The 26,745-nt window shown below is 43.1% G+C and overlaps 2 protein-coding genes across 2 annotated transcripts in view; one reads left to right on the top strand and one right to left on the bottom strand.

The window, feature by feature from the left end:
- The window catches only part of LOC137524164 (indolethylamine N-methyltransferase-like), a 543,463-nt gene that overhangs the window by 428,951 nt on the left and 87,767 nt on the right, over positions 1–26,745 (top strand). The gene's annotated exons all lie outside the window — the stretch shown is intronic.
- Positions 166–11,174, bottom strand: LOC137525424 (indolethylamine N-methyltransferase-like). The gene is made up of 3 exons (XM_068246503.1): positions 10,965–11,174; positions 9,253–9,460; positions 166–1,223 (listed from the first exon to the last, which is right to left on the bottom strand). Exons 1-3 carry the CDS (start codon positions 11,116–11,118, stop codon positions 800–802), a joined length of 786 nt encoding a protein of 261 aa, XP_068102604.1. The 5' UTR covers positions 11,119–11,174; the 3' UTR covers positions 166–799.

Genomic DNA, 26,745 nt, shown 5'->3' with positions numbered 1-26,745 from the left:
GACGGCGAGGGCACCGGACAGCTGCAGCTGGCTATTGGAAGCCCCAGGTGAGTAAAACTCATTTTTTTTGTTTGACTTAAGTGTCCCTTTAAAAGGGAAAAAGATGGCGGTCACATCTTCCATGCAATACCGATTTCTTTTAACATCTATGTTACTAAGATGCAGATGGACTTAGTGGCATGGATATTTGAAATTGGTGGAGATGGAGGGAACAAATACAAACATCTTCAAAGACAGTTTAAAGCGGTATAAAACCCTGACCTAATATTCAATAAAAACATGTTTTCCTACTTTTTATATGCCATACGGTTAGCATATTTGCTTTTGTGCATAAGTATTATTATTACTCATTTAGAAATCATACGTTCCTAAAGTACACTTATTTTACTCTGAGAGCTTACATTGCATTTTATTCATAACTGCTTTATTCATCCTCTAACTTAAGCATAAATGCTTTCTGATGCTTTCTGGTTGTCTCACTGTCTTTAAGAGACTCAGCAGCGTGAGAGAAGGCTTTGTTTACATTCCTCACTTGATACAATTAAACACAAGATAACATTATCTACAAGTTCAGATGCTTCCATCTCTAAGCTTCTAATGCCTGTGTTAACCCTTTGAATGCAGTTCTAGTAAAAAAAAATGCTAGTTGTATATAATATGCTGTAAATAATCTATTAGAGCAAAGTAGAAATTCTGGGTTTTATTCCTCTTTAAACCCAAGTTACACTCTTTCTTTATTATATTTTGTAAAGTTTAATAGCTGCACAGGCCAGAGATGAAGGCGAACAATTGTCTTGACCTACTTGGTCTTGCAAGCTGTGACAAACATAAGAGCTTTGTAATCAATAATTTCACTATCATTCTTCCTCCTCTGCACTGCACAGTAATCAATAACAAAGCCCAACTTGTTAAGGGCTTTTTTCACAAAGCTTTCATCATAGCAAAAAACATGAAATCTTTCTCCTCCAATTATAATGTAAGATGTGTTTAATGCCCCGACTAGTATCAGGTGGCCTCCGGGTTTCAACATCTTTGAGAGCTTTTCCATGTTCCTCATATAATCATCTTCATTTTTGTTGATGGTATCCATTACCCCCAAACTGAGGATGCAGTCGGCAAGTGGAAGCACGGCCGGATCGGTTATATTTTCCTTTTCAAAGTCACATGGTATAACTTGACTGATGGCTGACTTTACCTGTGTAATCTTGTCCTCAATTTGGTCACTAATGAAAAAAGTAACAGGATTCATGAAATGATCTTACGACACAGTAATACTGAACAAGCTGGTTCTGGATTGAGTCTGGCACTGGTCTTATGCCACCTGGCCCAAACTTACTCAAGGGATAGCTAAGGTGACACAATGAGATGGTCATACTGTACCTGGATGTGTGCACTTTTCTATATGTGGGAGTATTTCAGAACCTCATCTTTTAAGTGTTCTGGCCCATAGGCATATGCATGGGAAGAGGATAGCTTACTTTACGCACATAAACTGGAGTTTGTAGTAGTTTTGGGGCCTTAATGCAAATCTGTTGGAACTGAAAACCTAAGGCTAAATATCCACTGTAAATAATTACAGGTAGTCTAATTTACTAACACCCAAATTACAAAAGACCCGCAGATACGAACAGCCCAACATTGCTAAATTTGATTCTGTGGGATCAAGTAAAAAAAATGTTAAAAACACCTTATAGTTTTTGGGAAAATAGATTTAAAAAAATCAAAGAACATGGTAATATGATAGTTTTACTGAGTTCAAAAACTGTGGATTCTTTTTTTAAATCGGTTTTGTCAAAAACTACATGATCTTTTTAAAAATAAAATTGGGCCTGTTCCTGTTTGTTTTTTGTCGTTTGCGCAAAAATGTTTTTGCAATTTACACAAACAACTGTTTACAATGGCTGCCTTAATAATTTCACAAAACGAGGCAAAATTGACGAATGGTGGGCAGAGGTGTTACAAAGGGACACAGTGGAGGCAAAGGGAAAATGAAGGCACAAGGTGGCATACAGGAGGTACAGGGGAAATAGATGGGACAGTGTTTTGACTGATAGACAGATTCAGGTTAAGACCAAATCTACAATCCCTGTCTTGTTCATTAACCGATTTTTTTTTTACTTAACATTTTATTGATCAAATCATGGTTCATTTTTTTAAGTGTTATGGGGTCCCCCCTCCCAAGCCTCTTCAACCCCTTGTCACCCATGCTGGCTGGGTTATTATTATTATTATTATTATTTATTGTATTTATAAAGCGCCAACATATTACGCAGCGCTGGACATTAATTTAGGTTACAGACAATATTTAGGGGTGACATACAGCAATATGACAATACAGAAATACAAGAAAACCAGATCATAAAGCACAGTATGAGTACAAGATAATGCTTAGTCAGTCACTGGATGGAACATGGAGATTAGGCAAGTTAGGTTCACTCAAATGCATAGCATGGGTTTACAGTAATGGAGGTGTATGATTGGGAAGGACACAAAAGGAGGAGGACCCTGCCCAAAGGCTTACAATCTAGAGGGAGAGGTAGGGACACGAGAGGTAGGGGACCAGAGTTCAGCTGTGGGTTTAGAGCAATTGTGAGGGGTGGTAGGCCAGAGTGAAAAGGTGAGTTTTGAGGGCCTTCATGAAGGTGTTAAAGGAGGGGGCTGCCCTAATGGGTGGAGGTAGGGAGTTCCATAGTGTTGGAGCGGCTCTGACAGAGCCCGGACCGTGTGGGGCTCCCCAGCCTGAGCTACTGTATACTAGTCTACATGGTATGGGGGGCTCTGGAAGAGACGGGGTGGCCAAGCCCCCCCTCTCCCCAGAGCCCTTGTCCAAGCCATGGACAAAACATGACAGTATGCTTAGAAATGATCCTGCACCATATCCTCCCGAAACTCGATGAATGATGGAGAATGCCACACGCTTCGATCACTGACCACAACTGTTGATCACATTCCCAGCCTTGGACTTGTTACACTAAGTATAGCAAGTCCCAGAGTGATAACATTTTTAATTCTGCAGACTTCATCATCTTTTCTTTGAAGTTTTCATAATAGATTTTCTACAAAACTACAAGGTCTTTTTCATTTCTCCCATCTTGTTCCCACTCTTCTCCATAACATACCCTGAAAATTTGGTGTTTCTAATATGTATGAGGGCTTTGCTAATAACTTCTAAAGTTGGTGGCAATAAACAACATCTCCTTTAAAAAAAAAAAAAAAACATTAAAAAAGCGTTTGTGTAAAAAAACACATTTTTGGTGAATATTTTGCCATTGACACCCCTCCGTCATGCCACTTTATGGATTTTTGGACACTTAGTACACCTTTTGTTTAAAGAAATTGTGGCTGCAGAGATGCCCTGAAGGTTATAGATGGTGGTGGGCAGAAATTACGTCAATGTGTAATTACACATAATAATTCTGATTATGCATCGTAATCCTAATGTGAAATTTGCAGATTTTGCGTAAAAAAGTAGCTGAAAACGTAATCACAAACTTTAATTACTTAGTTAGTGTAATTTTAGTGTATTTTCAGATGCAAACATTTTTATACATACAAATTGATTTTTCACATTGAATATTTAAATAATACCTGCATGTGCGCAGTATACCAGCTGATGAACACAATTTTTTTCGCATACAAATGTATTTTACACATTTAAGGCTTGATTCACATAGTGGTGCTAACCTAGTTAGCACGCCTAAAGGGTTTGGGTGTGCTTACTAACTGAAACGTCACACGTTCGCACGCTAAATACGCCTAATAAGTGTATTTAGCACGTGAATGGTGCAATGTTTCATGCGCTCCATGCAGCACAAATCCATGCAAAACTTTGTGCGCGATGCGTTTTGCGCGCGAATTAGCACACGGAAAGCTCTTTTAGGCATGCTAAGAGGCTTTTCACAGACGTGCTAACACTAGGCACCCTTTTGTGAATCAAGCCCTTAGTATCTGACTAATAGCCTCGCATGCGCAGTACACTGGTAATTAGGGCTGATCGGAACAGCTGAATTCCGATTTCAACTACATTCGGTGTACCGCCGGCGAAAACCGAATTTCGTGTTCCGAATTTTAGCGTTCCGAGTGCATTTCTATTGAATTCAATAGTGCCATCTTCCACGGTTAGGTTAAAATGATCTAAAAGCAACTAAAAAGGAGTACAGGTGGACTTACCTCCTGAAATGATGGACAATCGAGATTGTTCAAATCGCAAATAACAATTTATTTTGGCACTCCGCAACGCGTTTCGCAGGTACAACCTGCTTCATCAGGCAAGGAGTGCAAGCTCAAAAAGGTATATAGAGACGCATTGCCACTATTGGACCTTTTTGAGCTTGCACTCCTTGCCTGATGTTGTTTTTAGATCATTTTAACCTGCCTGGCGCCTCTGTCCAAATTTGCACAGTATATAGTCCACCTTGGGTGGAGTGGACTCTCCCCTTCTTTCTATCTAAAGAGAGCGACTTCTTAAACCTGAATGGGGTCAGGTTCTAATGCTCCCCACCTGCATTTTATGTGGTTGCCTATGTGGTAACCATGTTTGTGAGTATATCCACATCTGTTAATTATTTTGCCAACAATTGTTAGACTTACTGCACTATATTGGGCTCTCGATTTTTCTTTTTGTTTCAAATGCATCTTCCGCAGTTAATTGTGAAGCCCCCATAGATGCTATCTTCACCAAATTTGGCATGTAGTGTACATTAAGCAGATGAGTAGGAACGTGGTAAAAAAAAAAAATTGTGAAAAGACCTTATAGTTTTTGAGCAAATTGATTTCAAAATTTCATAGGAAAAATTGATTTTAAACTGCAAAAAAATGACAGTGCTACAGTACAGGTTACTGCATTCGGAGTTCTGTATACCCTGGAAATTTGGTGTTTCTAATTTGTTTGGGGGCTTTGCTAATAACTGCGAGGAAACGCGGAAAAGCCGCTGCGTGTACTGAAGGCAAGGCGGCTGATTCTGCGTCCAGCGCGGCGGTTTGCATGCAAGGGCGGGCGTCTGGTACTGTGAGAGAACACGGAAAAGCCGCCGCGTGTACTGATAGCAAGGCGGCTAGTTCCAGCGCGGCGGTTTGAACGCAGCAGCATGCGTCTGATGTGGCTGGGCCTTCTAGTGCACACAGATTGAGGAATACGCGCGCACGTGCAGAGAGGCGGAAACTTTATGACAAACGGAGAGGGATCAGCTGATCAGGTTGGTGAGCTGACCTCAGAGCTAGTAACTATTGGTCTTTCACTTAGGGTGGCGCCAGAGAGTGCTGTTCTATATATAGTTACTGCTGGTCAGTCACAAGTGCAAAGTTGCGAACACTACGTGGAAGCACTCAGACCTTAGTCAGATCCTACAGTGTGTTTGAACCAGGAGGACCTGGGAATTCACACTGAGCCAGAAAACTTGTGTTATCATTCTGTTATACTTCAGACTAGTTCCAGGGTGTAGAGACCACGGACCTCACACCCAAGACTAGGGAACTTGTGTTATCATTCTGTTATACTTCAGACTAGTTCCAGGGTGTAGAGACCACGGACCTCACACCCAAGACTAGGGAACTTGTGTTATCATTCTGTTATACTTCAGACTAGTTCCAGGGTGTAGAGACCACGGACCTCACACCCAAGACTAGGGAACTTGTGTTATCATTCTGTTATACTTCAGACTAGTTCCAGGGTGTAGAGACCACGGACCTCACACCCAAGACTAGAGAACTTGTGTTATCATTCTGTTATACTTCAGACTAGTTCCAGGGTGTAGAGACCACGGACCTCACACCCAAGACTAGGGAACTTGTGTTATCATTCTGTTATTCTTCAGACTAGTTCCAGGGTGTAGAGACCAAGGACCTCACACCCAAGACTAGGCATTGTTTGATTTGATATCTGTTATGACCTATTGCTTTCCTGACTATCCCTCCATGCTCTGATTCGGTACCACGCACATCTGATTATCCGTTGCCAACCCTGCCTGCCTTGGATACCGAATCAGCCTTCTGTCTTTGTACTTTGTCTGTCCGTGTGTTGCCGACCTGGCTTGCCCGACCTCGAGAGCTATCTCTCCCCTTTAGGAGATAGTCTCTAGATCCGCTAGTGACATCCACCTTCAGGTGTCACTCACTCCCTGGCCCTTCCTACCTTCAGCCTGAGACTCCACACCTTGGAAGGTCTCAAGCAGCTGGAAGGTTCTCAGGCTTCTCTAAAAAGCAGTATTGCCCATACTGCCAAGGACCACCTGCTCATCAGGTGGTTTACTCAAAGTCTTGACTGTTGCACCAAACACTCACAATTATACAGGTGTCCAGAGGTTAGCTCTATATCTGTATTATTGGTGATTCTGCAGATCATCAATAATCAGGTATATATCTGTATTCTTGGTGATACTGCAGATCACCAATAATCAGATTCTCTCCGTGTGCTGACACCGATCGTTACAATAACTTCTAAAGTTGGAGGCGATTAACATCTCCTTTAAAAAAAAAAAAAAAAAAAACATTAAAAAAGCGTTTGTTTAAAAAAAACCACATTTTTGGTGAATATTTTGCCATTGATCCCCCTCCGTCATGCCACTTTATGGGTTTTTGGACACTTAGTACACTTTTTTTTTAAAGAAATTGTGGCTGCAGAGATGCCCTGAAGGTTTTAGATAGTGGTGGGCAGAAATTACGTTGATGTGTAATTACACATAATAATTCTGATTATGCATCGTAATCGTAATGTGAAATTTGCAATTTTGATTTTTCATATTAAACATTTAAATAATACCTGCATGTGCGCAGTATACCAGCTGATGAACACAATTTTTTTCACATACGAATGCATTTTACATATTTAGGGCTCGATTTACAAAGCGGTGCTAACCTAGTAACCTAGAATGCAGTACAGGTTACTGTATTCAGAGTTCTGTATACATATTGTATACGTTTCATGAAAACAGACAGCGTGGGGTCCCCCCTCCCGAGCTTCTGTAACCCCTTGTCCCCCATGCAGGCTGGGATAGCCAGATTGCGGAGTCCCGGCCGCGTGGGGCTTCGCACCCTGAGCTATACCAGCCCACATGGTCCATGGTATGGTGGGATCTGGAGGAGAGGGGCGGACAGGAGGAGGTGGGAGCTGCCGTGGTCCTGGGGGAGTGTTCATGGTGCAATCTGGGGCTACAGGCGGATCCCTGGAGGCCGCCCCCTCCCCAGGAGAAATGAGTATTGGTGTACATAGTACCCCTTACCCATTTCCACAAAGAGTTAAAAAAAGAAATAAAAACACGACAGTGAAAAAAGTCCTCTATTGTTCTAGATTAACCAGGGATACTTACCTTGTGATAATCCCACGCCAGTATCCTCAGCAGTGGTCCCACGCCAGTGTCCTCTTAGGACATCCCACAGCCCTCCCACACCAATGAACTCCCGCCACTGAATGGTCACAGTCAGCCTCTGCATCTGTATAGCAGAGGCTGGGAACATGAAAATGTTGCCTTTGAAACAAGAAATTTTAGCAAACAGGGATGCAATCACAATGGCCAATGGGAAATCCCTGATCGCTGGAGGCCACACTAGAGTGGTGAAACCAGCCATTTTTCACATAGATGGTGGGTCCAGGTGACCAGTGCAGGAGATGCCCTGGTCCCCTGCACCCACCCATTCATGTGAAATAAAGCTCATTCTGACACTCTGCGGTGGCCTCTGGGGAACGGGGATTCCCCAGCAGCCATTTTGCATGTGGCACTATTTGACGAAACTTCTGGTTTCAGAAAACAATTTTTGTGTTTCCAGCTTATGCAATACAGATTTCAGAGGCCGTCTACAGCCATTCAGCCTCGGGAGTTGGGCAGGTGTGTGGGATCTCCTAAGAGGATACTGGCGTGGGGTTATCACAAGGTAAGTATCCCTGGTTAATATAAAACAATAAAGGACTTTTTTTTTCGTTGTCTTGTTTCTATTTCTTTTTTTAACTGTTTGTGGAAATGGGTAAGGGGTTCTGTGTACCCCTATACTCATTTTTCCTGAGGAGGGGGTGGCCTCCAGGGATCCGCTTTTTTAAGACGGACCCCTGGATCGCACCATGAACCCCCCCTCCATCGGGGGCCCCCACCTCCTCCTGGGGCACCAGAGGTGGGGAAGAGCCCCTGGATTGGACAAGGGCTCTGGGGGAGAGGGGGAGGCTTGGCTGCCCCTCTCCTCTAGAGCCCCCCCATACCATGGACCATGCAGGCTGGTATAGCTCAGGGTGCGAAGCCCCACGTGGCCAGGACTCCGCATTCTGACTATCCCAGCCTGCATGGGGGCAAGGAGTTAAGGAGGCTCAAGAGGGGGGACCCCAAGTTGTCTGTTTTCATGAAATGTATACAATATGTATACAGAACTCGGAATGCAGTAACCTGTACTGCAGCAGTGTAATTTTACCCAGTTTAAAAAACATTTTTCCCATTAGACTTGGAAATCGAATTGCTCAAAAACTAAAAGGTCTTTTCACAATTTTTTTTTACCATGTTCCTACTCATCTGCTTAATATACATGCCAAATTTGGTGATGATAGCATGTATGGGGGCTTCACAATGAACTGCGGAATTTGGCACTATTGACTTCAATGGAAATGCGAATTCGATACTCGGAACTGCCAAATTTTTGAGTTTCAAGTGTGTACTCGGAACTGCCAAATTCCGATGCCAAACTCGAAATTCAGAATCCGAGAGCTCAGCCCTACTGGTAGTATTATATTACAGGCGTAATTATGATTCACAAACATAGCATGCTGTACTTAACGTAATCGCAATAATGCAATACGTAATTGTAAAAAATTACAAGAAATTTTGCGTAATTGACCCATTATGAGCACCACTAATTGTAGAAGTTCATCTGCCATTAAAGTAAACGTGCTCGCTACGAATGTTCATTTCATATTGTTCATCCTAGCCCCAGGTATAGCCATCTCATATATTCTCGCTTATCTCATGTATCCTTTAATTCTTCCCATATGAAATAATAATAATTCCTTTTTTTGTATAGCGCTCTTCTCCTGTCGGACTCAGAGCGCTTGTGAGGCAGCCACTAGAGCGCACTCAGTAGGCATTAGCAGTGTTAGGGAGACATGCTCAAAGAACTCCTTACAGAATAGGTACTGGATTACTGAACAGGCAGAGCCAAGATTCGAACCCAGATCTCCTGTGTCAGAGGCGGAGCCCTTAACCATTACACTATCCAGCCAGGGAAATGAGTATAAAGTAATTTCATCCCTTCGTAGATTGCATTTACAAGACATCTCACCTCTTTCCTTCCAACTTGGTGGCATGCTTTAAGGTGTGAGTCCAATCAAAACATTCAGCATCAGAATTTAGCCATTTGTTTGTTTCCATGTTACATTTCGCATTGACCTTCAGTAATATTATTTCCTTGAAGACATTACAAGCTGATAAGAGATGATGAATGATGGGACCAGCAGTGACATCCATCAAAATTTTTCCCTTTGAAAAACCTACAGGGATGTTAAAAATCATGTTACGTTATTAATGTAATTTCAATGTCTGAGCTACGAGTTCAGAAAAGGCTTTTTAGCAAAAGCAGTGATGTTTGTGAGTTTCACCAATTCTCAGCTTTAGGTGGCACCATACAGATGAAAGAAGAGTGACTGCCAATTCCATTGCAGTCCCTATTCTCTACAGTTGCTACATAATCTTAGGAATAAGAAAAAAAAATCCTAAAGAGGAACCTCAGATTTCTCTACAACAGTATCTATCTATAATTGAAATTAAAAACACAGGCATTAGTTGCGTATGTTTTGTCAAAGTCAAAAAGTCACCATTCCCTAAATGTAGAGTCCACTGAAATACGCAGATAAAAGCAAAACTTCTTTGAGCATTTTTATAACCTGTGCAAGGGAAGACTCCAGAGAAAGGCAATCAACATGCCAGTACAAGATAAATTGGTATACTCTGGGTCAATTCTTTTGCCATTAAATCAGAAGCATATGTCACACATATTTGCAAACACACAGTAAGGTTTGGAAGTTTAAATAATCTTTCGGTGTGACCCATGGTTCCTATTCTAGTGCCTCAAAGTTAAGCTGCCTATTCATATGATGCCATTTTTAGAGACCAATTTTATTTTTAAAAAGATAATTCAGATATAATCTCTCTCCTGTGTGCATCTCCTCACTAGTTTCCAGATACCGACCCAATTGCAATGTCAGATCTGCACATGATCTTCTATTGTCCTCTTCTAGAATCATCTTCTGTCATTCACATATACAAGATTTCTCATGTAACCCCTCTTCTGGAATTCCCTGCCACAACACATCTGTCACTCTCCAACCTTTGATATCTTTAGACGTGCCTTCAAAGCTCATTTTTTTTCTGACAAGCATATGCTCTAGCTTAGGCCAGTTCCCCTTTTGACCTCTGGCCAAGTTGTACTTCCTACTAGATGACCTAAAACACACTGCCTTTGGTATACTACCCCGCTTGCCCTGCCCCCCATACGTTTAGATTGCCGTCCATACATTTAGGGCATGGCTCCCTCACTGTTTTGCGTCTTGGATTTTGTTCATATTAATTTTAAAGATTGTATTTCATCAATTCACACCATTAAAGAATTCAGCTTGTGATCGTATCTAGACCAGTTACAATCATATCTATTAAAAAATTCACCATGGCAATCAACCATCTAAATATCTGATCAAAAAGACGATTGTTCACAAAAAAATTCTACTGTTAATTGACACCTTAAGACATGTGTATGCAATAGCATAGTAAATATAAGTGGAAGAGATTTACTAGTAGGCTGCAAGTCACCTCTACCTACCAGCCCTACCACAGGGCAAACTATGGAGGCTTCTTCAAACCTCCTTTATGACCCTTTGTTGCTTGTCTTGTGCCCGAAATCAGGGAATACATTTTACGAGATAAGAGTTTAAATATGTCTTTTTTAATGCTGTTTTCTTATATTTATGGTGTATGGGATAAATGCTGATCTATACCTACCAGAGCTGAAGATGTAATGCAAATTGGCCATAGGGAATTTCCACGAATCATCTGCAAACGCCATGTCTGGCTTGTTCGAGAAAAATAACTCAAGGTATTCTTTACTCGGAAACTCATCATGTTGGTGGTACATTGTTTTTGATTCAGACTCCATCCTGTAACTATTTTCTCCACTTGGATGATGTTCTACCTTCTGCTCTGCTTATGTGACTTCAGTGTTCCCTTTTATAGTCGTGCAGCACCAGGAAGTGAAACTTATTACTGTTGGTTTCGATGTTTTCCTATGGTTGTTTGTTGTATTTACAAGATCACGAGGATGCAGCTGACTGATCTGTGACTACCAAACAGAATCTTGTCATAAAGAAAATATTTGCCACACTCAGTGTATATGTGGATGCTAGGAGTGGGTACATTTTTAGTGGGGATGAGTGAGTGAGATTTTTATGCTTGATCTCATGGGCAATTCGGGCTTTTCTCACTCACCATGGTTTTCCACGATAATGGCGCATATTCACATTAATTCTCCCCTTTACACATTTCTGCATATTCATCGTCAGATTTTGGGTTGAATAGCATAAAGGAATACCACCAATTTTATCAGTTAATAGCAAAGCCCCTATTCATTCTAGAATCAGCGCTGGGTCCCTGGTTCGAATCCCAGCCAGGTCAATATCTGCAAAGAGTTTGTATGTTCTTCCCGTGTCTGTGTGGGTTTCATCCGGACACTCCGGTTTCCACCCACATCCCAAAAAACATACAGATAAGTTAAAGAATAAATTGTAATGGTATTGCACCTAATTGTATTGTTTGTCAGCTGCAAGTTTGAAATATTGGGGGTTCCCCTCCCCCAGTAGAGGTCTGTGAGCAAATATCTGTGTCTGCTGTGAGCAGTACTGACCTGCAAGTGCACCACCGCTAGCCGCACCAGACAGGAGGAGTGATATCCCACCAGAGGAGAGCAGAGGACTGCTTCTGGTCACATCCATCCTGCCAGCTGCACCGCCGGCCGGGTCCAGCTGAGCTTCACTGCAGATCTTACGCCATCCATACACTATCCTCACTACAATTCCAGCTAACTGTGAGTAGAAGTCTGCTCTACTCCCATAGTCCTCCTGTTGCAGCTGCATTTATTCAGCTATTTTTGCCTGTCTCACTCTATTGATAATCACAGGGAGACAGTGATTAGCATCTGAACACTGTGCTATTCAACCCAGCTATCTGCCCTGACACCTGAGCAGGGACTGCAGCCACAAACATTACACTGAACGGCATTTGAACATAGAGTGCTGATGCTCATTCAGCTCAGCCATCAATCCTCTTACTGATCCAGGGATTGCAGCTATAAACATACCAGCACATACTGGATGAACTTTTACACACTAGGATTCAGGACTCCCTGAGTGATTTGGACACAATTAAAGAGACAGCAACCTTCAACAATACTTTCCATTGAATGGTAAATGCATTTGATGCTCCCATTTTTCATTTTTACTTTTTATATTTGTACTTCTATTTTTAATATATTTTTATATATGCATGTATACAAAATGTTTTTTTTTCAGACACCTATTTTTTCACTGCAGTGAGTGTGACTGTACAGTGTGGATGTGAATGTGACTTAGAATCACCTCTTAGGATCCTATTTGTATGCATATAATTTGTATTTACAGTAACTTTCAACTGCAGTAAGGTAGACCATTTTTTTTAACCTCCCTGGCGTTCTGATTCTGCGGGAGGGTTTTTTTTACCTAATTTTTTTTCCATGTAGCTAGCCTATCGCTAGCTACATGCTCCCCCCCCCCCCCCCGTGCTCCATCCATCCCACCCTTCCGATCGCCGCCGGCGTGAAGACCCATCCGGAAATCCCGTTCTGAACGGGATTTCCTTTAAGGCTTCCCCGGTCGCCATGGCAACAATCAAACTGACATCATTGACGTCGTGACGTCAGACGGAGTCCTGATCCACCACTCCACTGATTGGCCAGGCTGCACACAGGGTGTGCGGGCGGGGGTCCTCTTTCGCGTCGGGTAGAGGCGGATCGGCGGCGAGCGGAGAAACGCGCAGCTAGCAAAGTGCTAGCTGCGTGTTTCACAAAAAAGAAAAAAATTCAAATCGGCCCACCAGGGTCTGAGCCGTGACCTCCGGCGTCTCTGGACGAGCTCAGCTCATCCAGAACGCTAGGGAGGTTAAACAACATTTTTATTTGATTTTTACATTTTACATATCAGGTGTACAGTAGCATATAGAAATACTGTTCAAGAAAGTTTACAAGTACAATTTTTCTCCTGCCGAAGTATTCCAATGTTAGACGGTACATTTTAATTTGACCATTGTACTTGACTATATTTGTGCCACCTATATATACAAAAGATAAAGACCTAATCCCCCCTCCCCTACTACCTCCCCCCTCTCCCTGTCTTGTCATCCCTGTACTAACTGTATGCTTTTCATATCACGAGATATCCAGTTTTCCCAATGTACCTTTGTAGGTGTTCTATTAAATACCATTTAGTGTAACGAAAGTGTTCCATCAAAGCTCGGATATCCTGTTGAGTATGAGTTGTTATTATGAAAAGTCTCCACTTCTTAAAGATAGACTTGGTCTTTTTATCTTTATGGCATAAGGCATCCAACTTGTCTAAATGATACAAATGAGTGAACTCTTCTTTAATATTCCAAACTGTGGGACCACTGTTAAATATCCATTTGTCAAAGATCACCTTGCGTGCTGCCAGTAATGTCAAGTGAGCCAACTTACTCAAAAATTTGCAAAATGCCTGGTTAACACCCCCACTTTGTGAGGCCGGTTTCTCATAATTAAAGAGACATAATAGTGGTGTGGGTTATACCTGGATTTTAAACATTCGCCCAATGAATTTCATCACCTCGCTCCAAAGATTTTTCACTATAGGGCAATCCCAGAAACAGTGGAAAAGATCAGCATTCAAAGCTAAACATTTAGGGCACTTTGGAGTGTAATAGGGTGGAGGGTTTGTATATTTAATATTAAAAGCGTATTTTGCTCTGTGCACAAACTTTAAATGTGATTCTCGCCAATTTTCCCCAATCACCACCTTATAAATCTCCTTATACCCTTCAAGAATTTTAGTTAGAATATCGTCTCCGGGTATATCTTTTGACCATTTGACTAGATTATTCAAGGCTTTTTTAGGCAACCATAATTTTTGAAGGTCAGTTTGGAGCATAGACAATGAAAGCTTGGGCACATGTGGGGCTAGAAAACCATCCAGAGCATTTAAAGTGGCTATTTTCTCAAAATGCTCCCTTCTACTCTCTACATAAGATTTCAACTGACCATAATATAAGAAATGGTGTTTGGGTATAAGAAATTTTTGTCTGATCTTTAAAAAAGATAATAATTTCCTGGTAGAAAGATCTATCAATTGGCCTAGTCTCTGAATACCTTTTCCTTGCCATTCCAAAAAACCCCCATGTGCTAAACTGGCCGGGAACCCAGGAAGACCCCATAAAGGCATATATTTTGAAACGTGGAAAGGAAGAGTAAACATTTTGCATATCTCCCTCCAAGCCACTATAGTGTCATTGAACATTTTACACCTTTTAAATATGGGGGGAAGATTCTTATGAGAGGAATGTAATAATCCTGCCAAGGACCAAGGATTCGCATAAGATGATTCAAGTGCGCAGTTAGAGTATATCTATATAGAATTATTGATCCAATCTCTTATGTGTCGTTTAAGGCAGGCTAAATTATAGCGTTTAATATCTGGAATGTATTGTAAACTGAACAGAGGCGCCAAAAGGATAAAAACAGTATTTAAAATATTTAAAATCGCTTAGGAGGCAGTGGTGGACTTACCTCCCTCAAGCAGACACAAAAACTGTGTAGTTCGACAACAATAAATTTATTAGTACACTCCAGGGTTTTGCAACGCGTTTCGCGGGTCTATACCCGCTTCATCAGGCAGTGGAGATAGGAGTACACAGTATAATGTCAGAGTCACACCTGGCACCAGGTGTGACTCTGACATTATACTGTGTACTCCTATCTCCACTGCCTGATGAAGCAGGTATAGAGCCGCGAAACGCGTTGCAAAACCCTGGAGTGTACTAATAAATTTATTGTTGTCGAACTACACAGTTTTTGTGTCTGCTTGAGGGAGGTAAGTCCACCACTGCCTCCTAAGCGATTTTAAATATTTTAAATACTGTTTTTATCCTTTTGGCGCCTCTGTTCAGTTTACAATATAGTACATATCCACCCTTGGTGGAGGGGGATACCCCTTTCTTTTTTCACGTCTACAGAGAGCGACTTCTTAATCCTGAGTGGGGACAGGTCAATCTCCTCACCTGCTTATACAGTGGTTGCATGGAGGTAACCCTGGTTTGTGAGTATATAACTTACTCTTTTTCAATATACCAATTGCCTTAACTTACTACACCATATTGGGCTCTCGGTTCTCCCTGTTTTTTTAAATATCTGTAATGGCTAACCCGCCCCACTCCTTAGGCAGTTGAAGCTTTGAGAGTGCAATTCTGACCTTTCCACAGAAAACAAGAAAATGCCTTATATATGTCTTTTACATCTGAGTGTTTCAGTAAGAGAGGAATTTTTTGTAAAGGATACAGTAACCTGCCAAAACAAACTGACTTCATAAGAGCGGCTTATGGGTAATTTTTCCCAATTGAGCAACTGTCGTTTAATGTCAGCTATGAGTGGTTGATAGTTTTTAGAGTACAAAAGTGAGGGGTCTCTATGGAATTTGATGCCCAAGTATGTAACCTGTGAGACTATTTCACTGGGAGATGAGATAGACCAACACTGGAACACTGAGGAGAAAGATACATCAATTCACATTTTCATACATTAATTTTAAAACCACTCAATGATCCCACATCCCCAATAATATCCAAAGCTCGTTCCAATTGCGTAGCTGGATCCCTGAGAAAAAGCATGACAACATCAGCAAACACGGCCTGAGCCACTTGGTGGTCCCCCACATTCACCCCTGCTAGTTGGTTTGCCAAATATCAGGTCATAGGTCCCAGAGCCAGGTTAAATAATAGTGGCGAGAGAGGACATCCCTGCCTGGTTCCTTATTCCAATTTAATGGGATCAGAGAGAAAACCCGGAGTATAGACACGAGCCGTGGGATTTGTATGCATAGCCATTATAAGCCGACGAAAAGCCTCCATTATTTTCATTTTATCCAAGACTACTTCCAACCAACCCCAGGACACATTATCAAATGCCTTTTCGGCATCAATCATTAAAATAGCATAGTCTTTACATGTCCTGTGATAGGCCTTGACCCAGTCCTGGACCAATAGTAGCTTACGGATAATGGCTACTGCTGACCGATTTCTTACAAAACCCACTTGATTGGGACTTATCAATTTGGGAAGTAACGTCGCCAATCGATCTACCATTATTTTGGACAAAAGCTTTATGTCTTGATTTATTAAAGAAATTGAATGGTATGAACCAGGCGAGAGTGGGTCCCTTCCTGCTTTAGGCAGAAGCTTGATATAGGCCATGTTTGCCGACATTGGATAAGTGCCCTCCTTTAGTATCCTATTGAAGAGTGAAACCAAGTAGGGGGCCAGGTCCTGTCGTAATAATTTAAAAAACTCTGATGAAAACCCATCAGGGCCCGGCGCCTTTCCATTATCCAATCCGTTTATAACTGTATGAACCTCAATTTCTGTGATAGGTGCATTCAAATCCTGAAGGTCAGCCTCTGCAAGTGAAGGAAGAGAAATCCTCGCCATCCAGTCTTGAATTTTATCCCTCCGCATGGCTGAAGGAGAACTAGAGTACAGTTTCTTATAAAAGTCCTTAAAGATCATATTGATCTCCTTGGGGTTATGTTTTAGTTGGCCCTCAGTTGAACAGAGTGAGGTGATCACTGTATTTACATACAGGGGCTTTGATAACCTGGACAACAAAGTACCTATTTTGTTACCAAATTTGTAAAAATAGAGGTCTTTATGTGATTTCAGGTACATATCCATCATTTTCAAATTGGTATCCATTCCTCCCTTAGCTCTAAGCCATTTTAATTTTTAACTTTGTTAAACATTCCTTGTAGGCTAAATGTCCTTAGCATGAGACTTATTATCCTCCTTATATTCCCACCACCACTGCTGTAATAAACTTGCAAAGCCCTCATCCTCATAGAGGAAAGATGGAAACCTCCAGATAATATCTGTACCTCTTGGGATCATTGGGGAGAAAGCTAACTGTACTGGTTCATGATCTGAGACCACTAAAGAAGAATTTCTGAGGAAATAATTTGTGGCATAAACTGCTGGAAAACCAGTATATGATCCAGACGGGACCATATATCATTAGGCGGGGGATAAAATGTATATTCTTCGCCATCTGGGTGAAACAAGCACCAGCTATCCGATACTTGAGAAGAATGCATGTAATCATTTAATAGCAAGGATTTAGCTGAAGAGAGAGAACTAGCACTGGACCCCTAGACCTATCCTCACAAAGGCTGACCATCACATTGAAATCACCCCCCGGCACCACTTTAGAAGTACCAGTGGATAGAGTGCCTGAAAGGAGACTAGCAAATAATTTTTTATCCTCAATATTAGGTCCATATATGCTAGAGACCATCAACTCTTCCCCTGCTAAGCATATCTTAATTCTCACCCACCTGCCTTCTTCATCAAATTTTTCCTCTACTACTTTCCCTTGTAATTGCTTATGTAATAAAATAAGTACTCCCGCTTTCCTCCCTTGGGCTGGAGATCCATAAACTTGACCTACCCAGGATTTACGCATATACGAGAACTGATCACGTGAAAAGTGGCACTCCTGGAGGAGGGCAATATCTGTTTTGAGCTTCTTCAAATGTCATAGTATAATAGACCATTTTCCTGGGGACCAGTAGAGTACAAGTCAGCAAATACCCAATAGAAGTAATATAAAAAATTAGGACGGGTGTAGCACTAAAGAGAGGGTGCGGACAGCGCAGACGTGCACTGCGCACACAAAGCCCCTAGGCAACGCGGTGACGGACGGTCCCTATACACAGACTAAAGTACTATTACAGTACTAACAAATCTAGCTAAACAATAGAACAGGTGTGACTAGATTACAGAGAGCAGATACAGGACAGGTATATGTCACGTTCCGTAACAACTAGAGAGGACAGAGAGTGACTGATCTCTGGAGATCTGCAGTATCGCCAGAAATACAGATATACCTGATTATAAGTGATCTGCAGTCTCACCGATAATCCGATATATACGCTAACCTCTGTCCACCCACATGGGGTGTAATGATTGGTGCAAACAATAATAGCGTATTGCTCTGTGGCGAGGGCCCACAGAACACAGACTACCGTCCAGCGGCAAGGGCCCGCTGGCGGGGATGGTCGACAAGCAAGGATCGGCAACAGGTAATCAGAAATACGAGGTACAGAATCAGGAGGCGGAGGCGGAGTCTAGAAGGCTAGCCGGGGTTCGGCAACAGAGATCAGAGATACGAGGTACAGAGACGGTAGGCAAGAGAGTAAACGAGGGCACAGCAAGGTAGGCAACGGGAAATCAGATAGGCAGCAGTACAGAAGGATTCGGCAAACTCAGAGTCAAGGACAGGCAAAAGATCAAAGACACAGGTAAATACAATGGTATATTTCTTCCAGTACCTATATATTGGCGTAACCAATATATAAGTATACTGTGGATCCGAGAGCTAGCACAGAGTGTGATCGCTACAGCGGACAAGGAGTACTGACAGTCTGCTGCTTAAATGCAGATTGTTCCTCCAGGAACCCCCACCCCCCGGATGATGTCAGCAAGGGGCGGAGCGTGCCTCAACAGGGCGGATCAAGGCAACCTTCTCCTCAGGGCATAAAGGGCCTGACGCTCCGTGCGTGAGCGCGTTGCCCGGCCCTGCAATGATGACTTGTGGCTGTGACGGCCGCCGGCGCCGCCAGCTGATGCCGACCGGAAGTTCGGGGATCCGGTGACGTCAGCGCTGCGAGCGGCGTCCATACTGGCCGCCGCTGAAGAGGTGAGTCTCTCCCTGACATTACCCCTCCCCTGAGGCGTGGTCTCCGAACGCGCTAAGGAAGGTTTATCAGGATGGGAGTCATGAAACTCCTGTATGAGTTCTTGTGCATGGCAATGATGAGCTGGTACCCATGATCTCTCCTCAGGACCGTATCCCCTCCAATGAACCAGATACTGGAGAGACCTCCTAAGAAATCGAGAATCCAGTATTCTCTCGACCTCATACTCAGGCTCCCCATCCACTAACACAGGAGGAGGACCAGGGTCCACATGCACCGCAGGTTTTAGTAATGACACATGAAATGTTCTCACCCCACGCATAGATTGAGGCAACGTTATCTGATAAGAAACTTTATTGATTCTTTTAGCTACTGGATATGGACCCACAAATTTAGGCCCAAGCTTAGCTGAAGGTTGCCGTAAGGCGATATGCCGAGTGGAAATCCATACAAGATCCCCGGGAGAGAACTCCCACTCGGGTGAACGCTTTCGGTCAGCCTGTACTTTCTGGAGTGAAACCGACTTCTTTAAATTGGCATTTACTTCCTTCCATCGGGATTTTAGTGTCTCCTGCCAGTTTTCTAGGGCAGGAAAAGGAGAAGAACTAACAGGAAAGGGGGAAAACCTGGGAGATCTCCCATTAACAATCTGAAAGGGTGAAAACCCTGAGGAAGAGCTCCGGAGATTGTTATGGGCAAATTCGGCGTATGGTAAGTATTGTACCCATTCTGTTTGGTTATCTGCCACATAACACCGGAGATACTGTTCCAGTGACTGGTTCACCCTCTCTGTCTGACCATTGGTCTGAGGGTGATAACCAGATGAAAATGAAAGCGTAATTCCTAGTACTCTGCAAAATTCTTTCCAAAATTCCGAGATAAACTGTACCCCCCTGTCAGACACTATATTCTCTGGGACCCCATGAAGGCGAAGGACATGGACTACGAATAGCTCAGCCAGTTCCTTGGCGGAGGGAAATTTTCTCAATGGCACAAAATGAGCCATTTTAGAAAATCGGTCAATAATGACCCAAATCACCGTGTTACCATCTGAAGAAGGCAATTCCCCCACAAAATCCATGGATATGTGAGTCCAGGGTTCAGAGGGTATGGGCAGGGGTTGGAGGGTACCTACTGGGGATATATGTGAGGGTTTGCTCCGTGAACATACTGCACAAGAGGCAACAAATTCCTCGACATCCCTCCTCCAGTTGGGCCACCAGACACTCCTGGATAACAATTCTCTGGTTCTGTCAATTCCAGGATGCCCTGCCAGTCTGGATGAATGGAACAACTGCAACACCTGTAACCTAAACTGTAACGGAACAAACATCAGATCAGGTGGCTTCCCCGTCGGACTGTCTGGTTGATGAGGAAGAAGAACAGAGGCAAGATCCTCCCTCGAATCTACACAAGCCAACACCACTTTCTCAGATAAAATTGGATCTGGTTCAGAGGGCAATACCGACTCTATGTCAAAACATCGGGAGAGGGCATCTGCTTTGACATTTTTACTTCCCGGTTTGAATGTGATAATGAAGTCAAACCGGGAAAAAAATAAAGACCACCGTGCCTGTCTGGGATTCAATCTCTTAGCCCCCTTCAGATACTCCAAATTCTTGTGATCTGTATAAACTGTGATCACATGTTCTGCCCCCTCAAGCCAGTGTCGCCACTCTTCAAATGCCAACTTCACAGCAAGCAATTCCCTATTGCCAATATCATAATTTTTCTCTGCCTCGGAAAATTTTTTCGAAAAAAAAGCGCAGGGATGGAGTCTTCCCTGTGACCCGGTGTATTGTGACAAGACTGCCCCAACCCCAATCTCAGATGCGTCTACTTCCACAATAAATGGTCTGGAAGAATCCACGTGATGCAAAATGGGGGCGGAACAGAACGCTGTCTTAAGGTTTTGAAAAGCGGAAATGGCCTCGGAAGACCAATTGACGGTGTTAGCCCCTTTCTTGGTCATGTCAGTAAGAGGGGCTATCAAGGCGGCATACCCCTTTATGAATTTTCTGTAATAATTAGAAAACCCCAAAAATCGTTGTAGGGCCTTCAGTCCAACTGGCTGAGGCCAGTTCAAAACCGCCGTGACCTTGCTGTTATCCATAGATAACCCGGAACTCGAGATTATATAACCTAAAAATGGAACCTCTGTGACCTCAAATAAACATTTTTCTAATTTAGCATATAATGAATTCTCACGTAATTTGAGCAAAACATACTGAACTTGTGACCGATGTTCCTTGATATCATGAGAAAAGACCAGGATGTCATCTAGATAGACGACCACGAACCTCCCCACAACGTCCCTGAAAATGTCATTGACCAGCTCCTGGAAGACAGCGGGAGCATTACACAGACCAAAAGGCATGACCGTATATTCGTAATGCCCGTCCTGGGTGTTGAACGCTGTCTTCCACTCGTCCCCCTGCCTAATTCTGACCAAATTGTAAGCTCCCCTGAGATCTAACTTGGTAAATATCTGGGCACCTGTGACCTGATTAAAGAGATCATCGATCAGGGGGAGCGGGTAACGATTTTTAATTGTAATGGCGTTAAGAGCTCTGTAGTCAATACAAGGCCGCAGGCCACCATCTTTTTTCTTTACAAAGAAAAACCCTGCCCCAGCGGGTGACTTAGAGGGTCTAATGAACCCCTTCTCCAAGTTCTCCTGGATGTATTCCCTCATGGCCACTTTCTCGGGACCAGTGAGATTGTAAAGGTGACCCCTGGGAGGCATGGTTCCAGGTCTGAGTTCAATCGGGCAGTCATACGGTCTGTGAGGTGGCAGTGAATCAGCAGATCGTGGACAGAACACGTCGGCATAAGATACATATGGCTGAGGGAGTCCCTGAAGAACTAACTGAGTGGCACGGAGAGGTATTTGGGAAATACAGTGCTTCTGACAGTATGGTGACCAGGATAATAATTGCCCGGAGGCCCAATCTATTTGTGGGGAATGCAGACGTAGCCATGGTAGGCCCAAAATAATAGGACAAGAAGGCATTCTGATTAGATAGAATCGTAACCTCTCACAATGTAAGATCCCCACAGTACATGTCAACTCAGGTGTGACGGAGACCGGCAAACTATCCTGTAATGGCGAATCATCAATGGCCGTGACTATGATATGTTTTTCTAACGGGATGACTGGTATGCCCATCTTTAAAGCTAGACTAGAGTCCATAAAATTGGCTGCAGCGCCTGTATCAATAAAAGCCTGCAGTAAACTGACCTGTTTATTCCAGGAAATGGAAATAGGTAATAACACTTTATCTCTGGGAGGTATCGAATTCTCGCCCAGGGTAGTACCTCCGACTAACCCTAGGCGGAGAAGTTTTCCGCCTTCCTGGTACAAACAGATGCGATATGACCTTTCTCCCCACAATAAAGACATAGACCCTCCTTTCTTCTTCTTAACTTTTCTGTCTCAGATAGTTTAGAATGACCCAACTGCATGGGCTCATCAGTGGAAGGAGAGCTGGGAAGACTTATGGGAGTTTGAAGTCGCATAATGGGTCGTTGTCTAGATGACTTATGAAAACGTACCCTTCGATCAATTTTAATAGCAAGGCTTATGGCTTCATCCAGAGTTCTGGGTTCAGGGTGACTTAACATTAATTCAGATACAGAGTCAGCTAACCCCGTCAGAAACCTATCTAAAAGAGACTGTGCCTCCCACCTGGTGGAGAACGACCACTTGCGGAACTCTGCCGCATAAGTCTCAACAGAGTTCTGACCTTGTCTGAGTCTCTTGAGTTTCATTTCAGCTGTGGCGGCTATATCTGGATCATCATATACCACCGCCATGGCATTAAAAAAGTTCTCAACAGAGGTAAGGGCCTCATGACCTAAGGGTAAGCTGTAGGCCCAGGTCTGTGAGTTGCCCTGTAAGAGGGTCTTTATAAGCGTGACCCTTTGTAATTCTGAACCAGATGAGATAGGACGCATCAAAAAATAAGACTGACAGCGATCCCGAAAATTTCGGAAATCGGAACGTTCCCCTGAAAATGGTATCGGTAACGGCATCTTAGGTTCGACAGGTGCTATGGGAGCGGGAACACCTGGTGCCTGCAAGTTTTGCACAGTCTCTGTTAGTCGGTTGATCTGGACCTGCTGGTCTTTAATGGTCTGGTCCAATTGAGCAACGACTGTAGTCAGAGTATTGACCTGCTGGACCAGGGCTTCCATATTAAAGGGTCCGCTGTACTGTCACGTTCCGTAACAACTAGAGAGGACAGAGAGTGACTGATCTCTGGAGATCTGCAGTATCGCCAGAAATACAGATATACCTGATTATAAGTGATCTGCAGTCTCACCGATAATCCGATATATACGCTAACCTCTGTCCACCCACATGGGGTGTAATGATTGGTGCAAACAATAATAGCGTATTGCTCTGTGGCGAGGGCCCACAGAACACAGACTACCGTCCAGCGGCAAGGGCCCGCTGGCGGGGATGGTCGACAAGCAAGGATCGGCAACAGGTAATCAGAAATACGAGGTACAGAATCAGGAGGCGGAGGCGGAGTCTAGAAGGCTAGCCGGGGTTCGGCAACAGAGATCAGAGATACGAGGTACAGAGACGGTAGGCAAGAGAGTAAACGAGGGCACAGCAAGGTAGGCAACGGGAAATCAGATAGGCAGCAGTACAGAAGGATTCGGCAAACTCAGAGTCAAGGACAGGCAAAAGATCAAAGACACAGGTAAATACAATGGTATATTTCTTCCAGTACCTATATATTGGCGTAACCAATATATAAGTATACTGTGGATCCGAGAGCTAGCACAGAGTGTGATCGCTACAGCGGACAAGGAGTACTGACAGTCTGCTGCTTAAATGCAGATTGTTCCTCCAGGAACCCCCACCCCCCGGATGATGTCAGCAAGGGGCGGAGCGTGCCTCAACAGGGCGGATCAAGGCAACCTTCTCCTCAGGGCATAAAGGGCCTGACGCTCCGTGCGTGAGCGCGTTGCCCGGCCCTGCAATGATGACTTGTGGCTGTGACGGCCGCCGGCGCCGCCAGCTGATGCCGACCGGAAGTTCGGGGATCCGGTGACGTCAGCGCTGCGAGCGGCGTCCATACTGGCCGCCGCTGAAGAGGTGAGTCTCTCCCTGACAGTATAGCAGTAAAGCTGGGCCTTGCTAACTACAAAATAGTACAAATCTATCTAACACAGAAGTAGTAGTACAGTAGAGTAGGACAGGTGAGAGCACAGGTAAGGTAACTAGAGACTAGAGCACAGAGCAGGGCAGGCTGCCTTGCCTAGGCACAGGGCCTAGCTGCTGGCTGCAGGCCTGCAGCAGCACCAGTGACAGTCTCCCTCCCTAGTCCCTAATCACACAAACTAAACTGCCTAAAATACAATCTATCTAACACAGAAGTAGTACAGTAGAGTAGGACAGGTGAGAGCACAGGTAACTAGAGACTAGAGCAAAGAGCAGGGCAGGCTGCCTTGCCTAGGCACAGGGCCTAGCTGCTGGCCTGCAGCAGCACCAGTGACAGTCTCCCTCCCTAGTCCCTAATCACACAAACTAAACTGCCTAAAATACAATCTATCTAAAATACAAAGCAATACAGTTGAATATCAAGTGTTGGAGTGTAAAAACGCTAGGTTTAGAACAGTATAAATGCACTTGCACACAGACAAAAAGCACTGAAGCAGTTCTCTCTGTACAATCAGTCAGTAAGTCGCAAGCAGGAAGAGTAAGGCAAGATGGCGCCCGCTATTTATAGAGGGGGGCTTGGCCAGGCTCCCCCTCTGTGATTGGCTGCAGTCAGAGGGCTGGGAGCCCTCTGATTCGCTTGTGAGGACTCGAGGTGACGTCTGGTGTGACGCTATCCGAGCTGGTGACGCTATCCGAGCTCGGATAACTAGGATATCTCCGGATAGCTGCTTGCTATCCGAGTGCGCTCGGATAGCACAGCCAGGATAGCTAATACTATTCGAGCTCGGTATTCGAGCTCGAATAGTGAAAAAAGAGCTAGGATATCCGAGTATCTCGGATATCCTAGCTCTGCTGAGCACCACTGCGTATAACAATGAAGCAATGACCCATATGAGTGTGTTGGTCAATTACAGCATCAGAAGGACTTTAACCACTTCAGCCTTTAGTGTTTTTTCACCTTATGCATCCGAGCAATTGTCACCTCTCATTCATTCACCAATAACTTTATCACTAATTATAACAATGAAATAATATATATCTTCTTTTTTCCGCCACCAATTAGGCTTTCTTTGGGTGGTACATTTTTCTAAGAAATATTTTATTCTAAATGCATGTTAACGGGAATATTAAGAGAAAAATGGACAAAATTATTTGTCAGTTTTCGGTCATTATAGCTTTCAAATAATACATGCTACCATAATTAAAACCCTTGTATTTTACTTGCCCATTTGTCCCAGTTATTACACCATTTTAATGATGTCCCTATCACAATGTATGGCGCCAATATTTTATTAGGAAATAAAGGTGCATTTTTTCAGTTTTGCGACCATCGCTATTTTCAAGCTTATCATTTAAAAAATATTAGTATTATAACTTTTTGACATGCATTCCCATTCATTGATCTCCGGGATAACATGCGGTTGTGGCACTGCGAACCCCGGCGGCTGCATTTTTTTTCATGGACGTATCTCCTATGTCCAGCATGCATATTTGGATGTAGGAGCTACGTCCTGTTTGGTACTGCTTTATAGGATCTATTTTTGGAATCTCAGCAGAAAATTATACAAGCGTTCCCCAATATTTGAAAGAACTGCAGCGAACCTGGGAGATCTTGCCTAGCATTAAGAAGACGATTATTAGTTTAAAGTTTAGAAATACTGAGTAGCGACACAGTTGACTACAAGTATTGATAATAATACTACTACTAATAATAACCTACTTTTGGGTACTTTTTGCAGATTGCTAAAAAGCTTTTTCAATTATTTCAAACAGAAGCTAAAAATTCTTCCCTATGAGAAAATTCAGGAGAAAAAGTTAATAGCAAATGGGCCAAACTATTTAGGTGGAAACACTGTGGGCAATTTAAAAAAAAGGAAAATGAGTGCATTGAAGGTTGTACCATTTCCAGAGCTATAATGTAAATGTATCCTTTTTGACCCTAAGTTGCCAGGCAAATAGGTAATACTGCTGGTTTAAAGCATACCTTTTACTGTAGTCAATTCACAGAGTCATATAATCCAACCTGCAGTCAGGTGTTTCAGGCTTTTTTGGCATTTATTGATAGCCTCCCCTTTCCTTTGAATACAGCATCCTTTTATTGTCCACAGTGTATCCTAAGAGTGTAGATAGAGTTTGGTGTGCGGACGTTTGAAAATTATGGTGATGAATGCATGGTTTTGTTTTCCTGTACGTGTGAGCAGTGATGAGCGAAAATGCAGATATACTTTTTGCGTTATCTTTGCAGAAATAAGTATAATTGTCTTTTTAACAAGCGAAAATACGCTCAAATAATTTAGCAAGTTTTTTTGCTTTAATTTTTGCTCAAAAAGTGGAAAATTAGTTTAGCATTTTTTTGCTTTGATTTTTTGCTTTCTGTAAGGCCTAATATGGGCCTAACATGGAGAGAGAAGAAGTTACTTCCTTTAAATTTTTTTGCGTTCTCCACAAAGGACATTTCAAATAGGGCAGTTATTTTGGAAAATTGTCATTTTGGCTAAAAATAAGGCACTTGTTTTTTTTAAATGTGATAAATGCAAAAATGAATTTGGCATTTTCAATGCAAAAATGACTTGGGCAAACATTTGCATGC

Source organism: Hyperolius riggenbachi, chromosome 7, assembly GCF_040937935.1.
Source record: "Hyperolius riggenbachi isolate aHypRig1 chromosome 7, aHypRig1.pri, whole genome shotgun sequence".
NCBI lineage: Eukaryota > Metazoa > Chordata > Amphibia > Anura > Hyperoliidae > Hyperolius > Hyperolius riggenbachi.
This window is presented reverse-complemented; position numbering and strand designations above follow the sequence as displayed.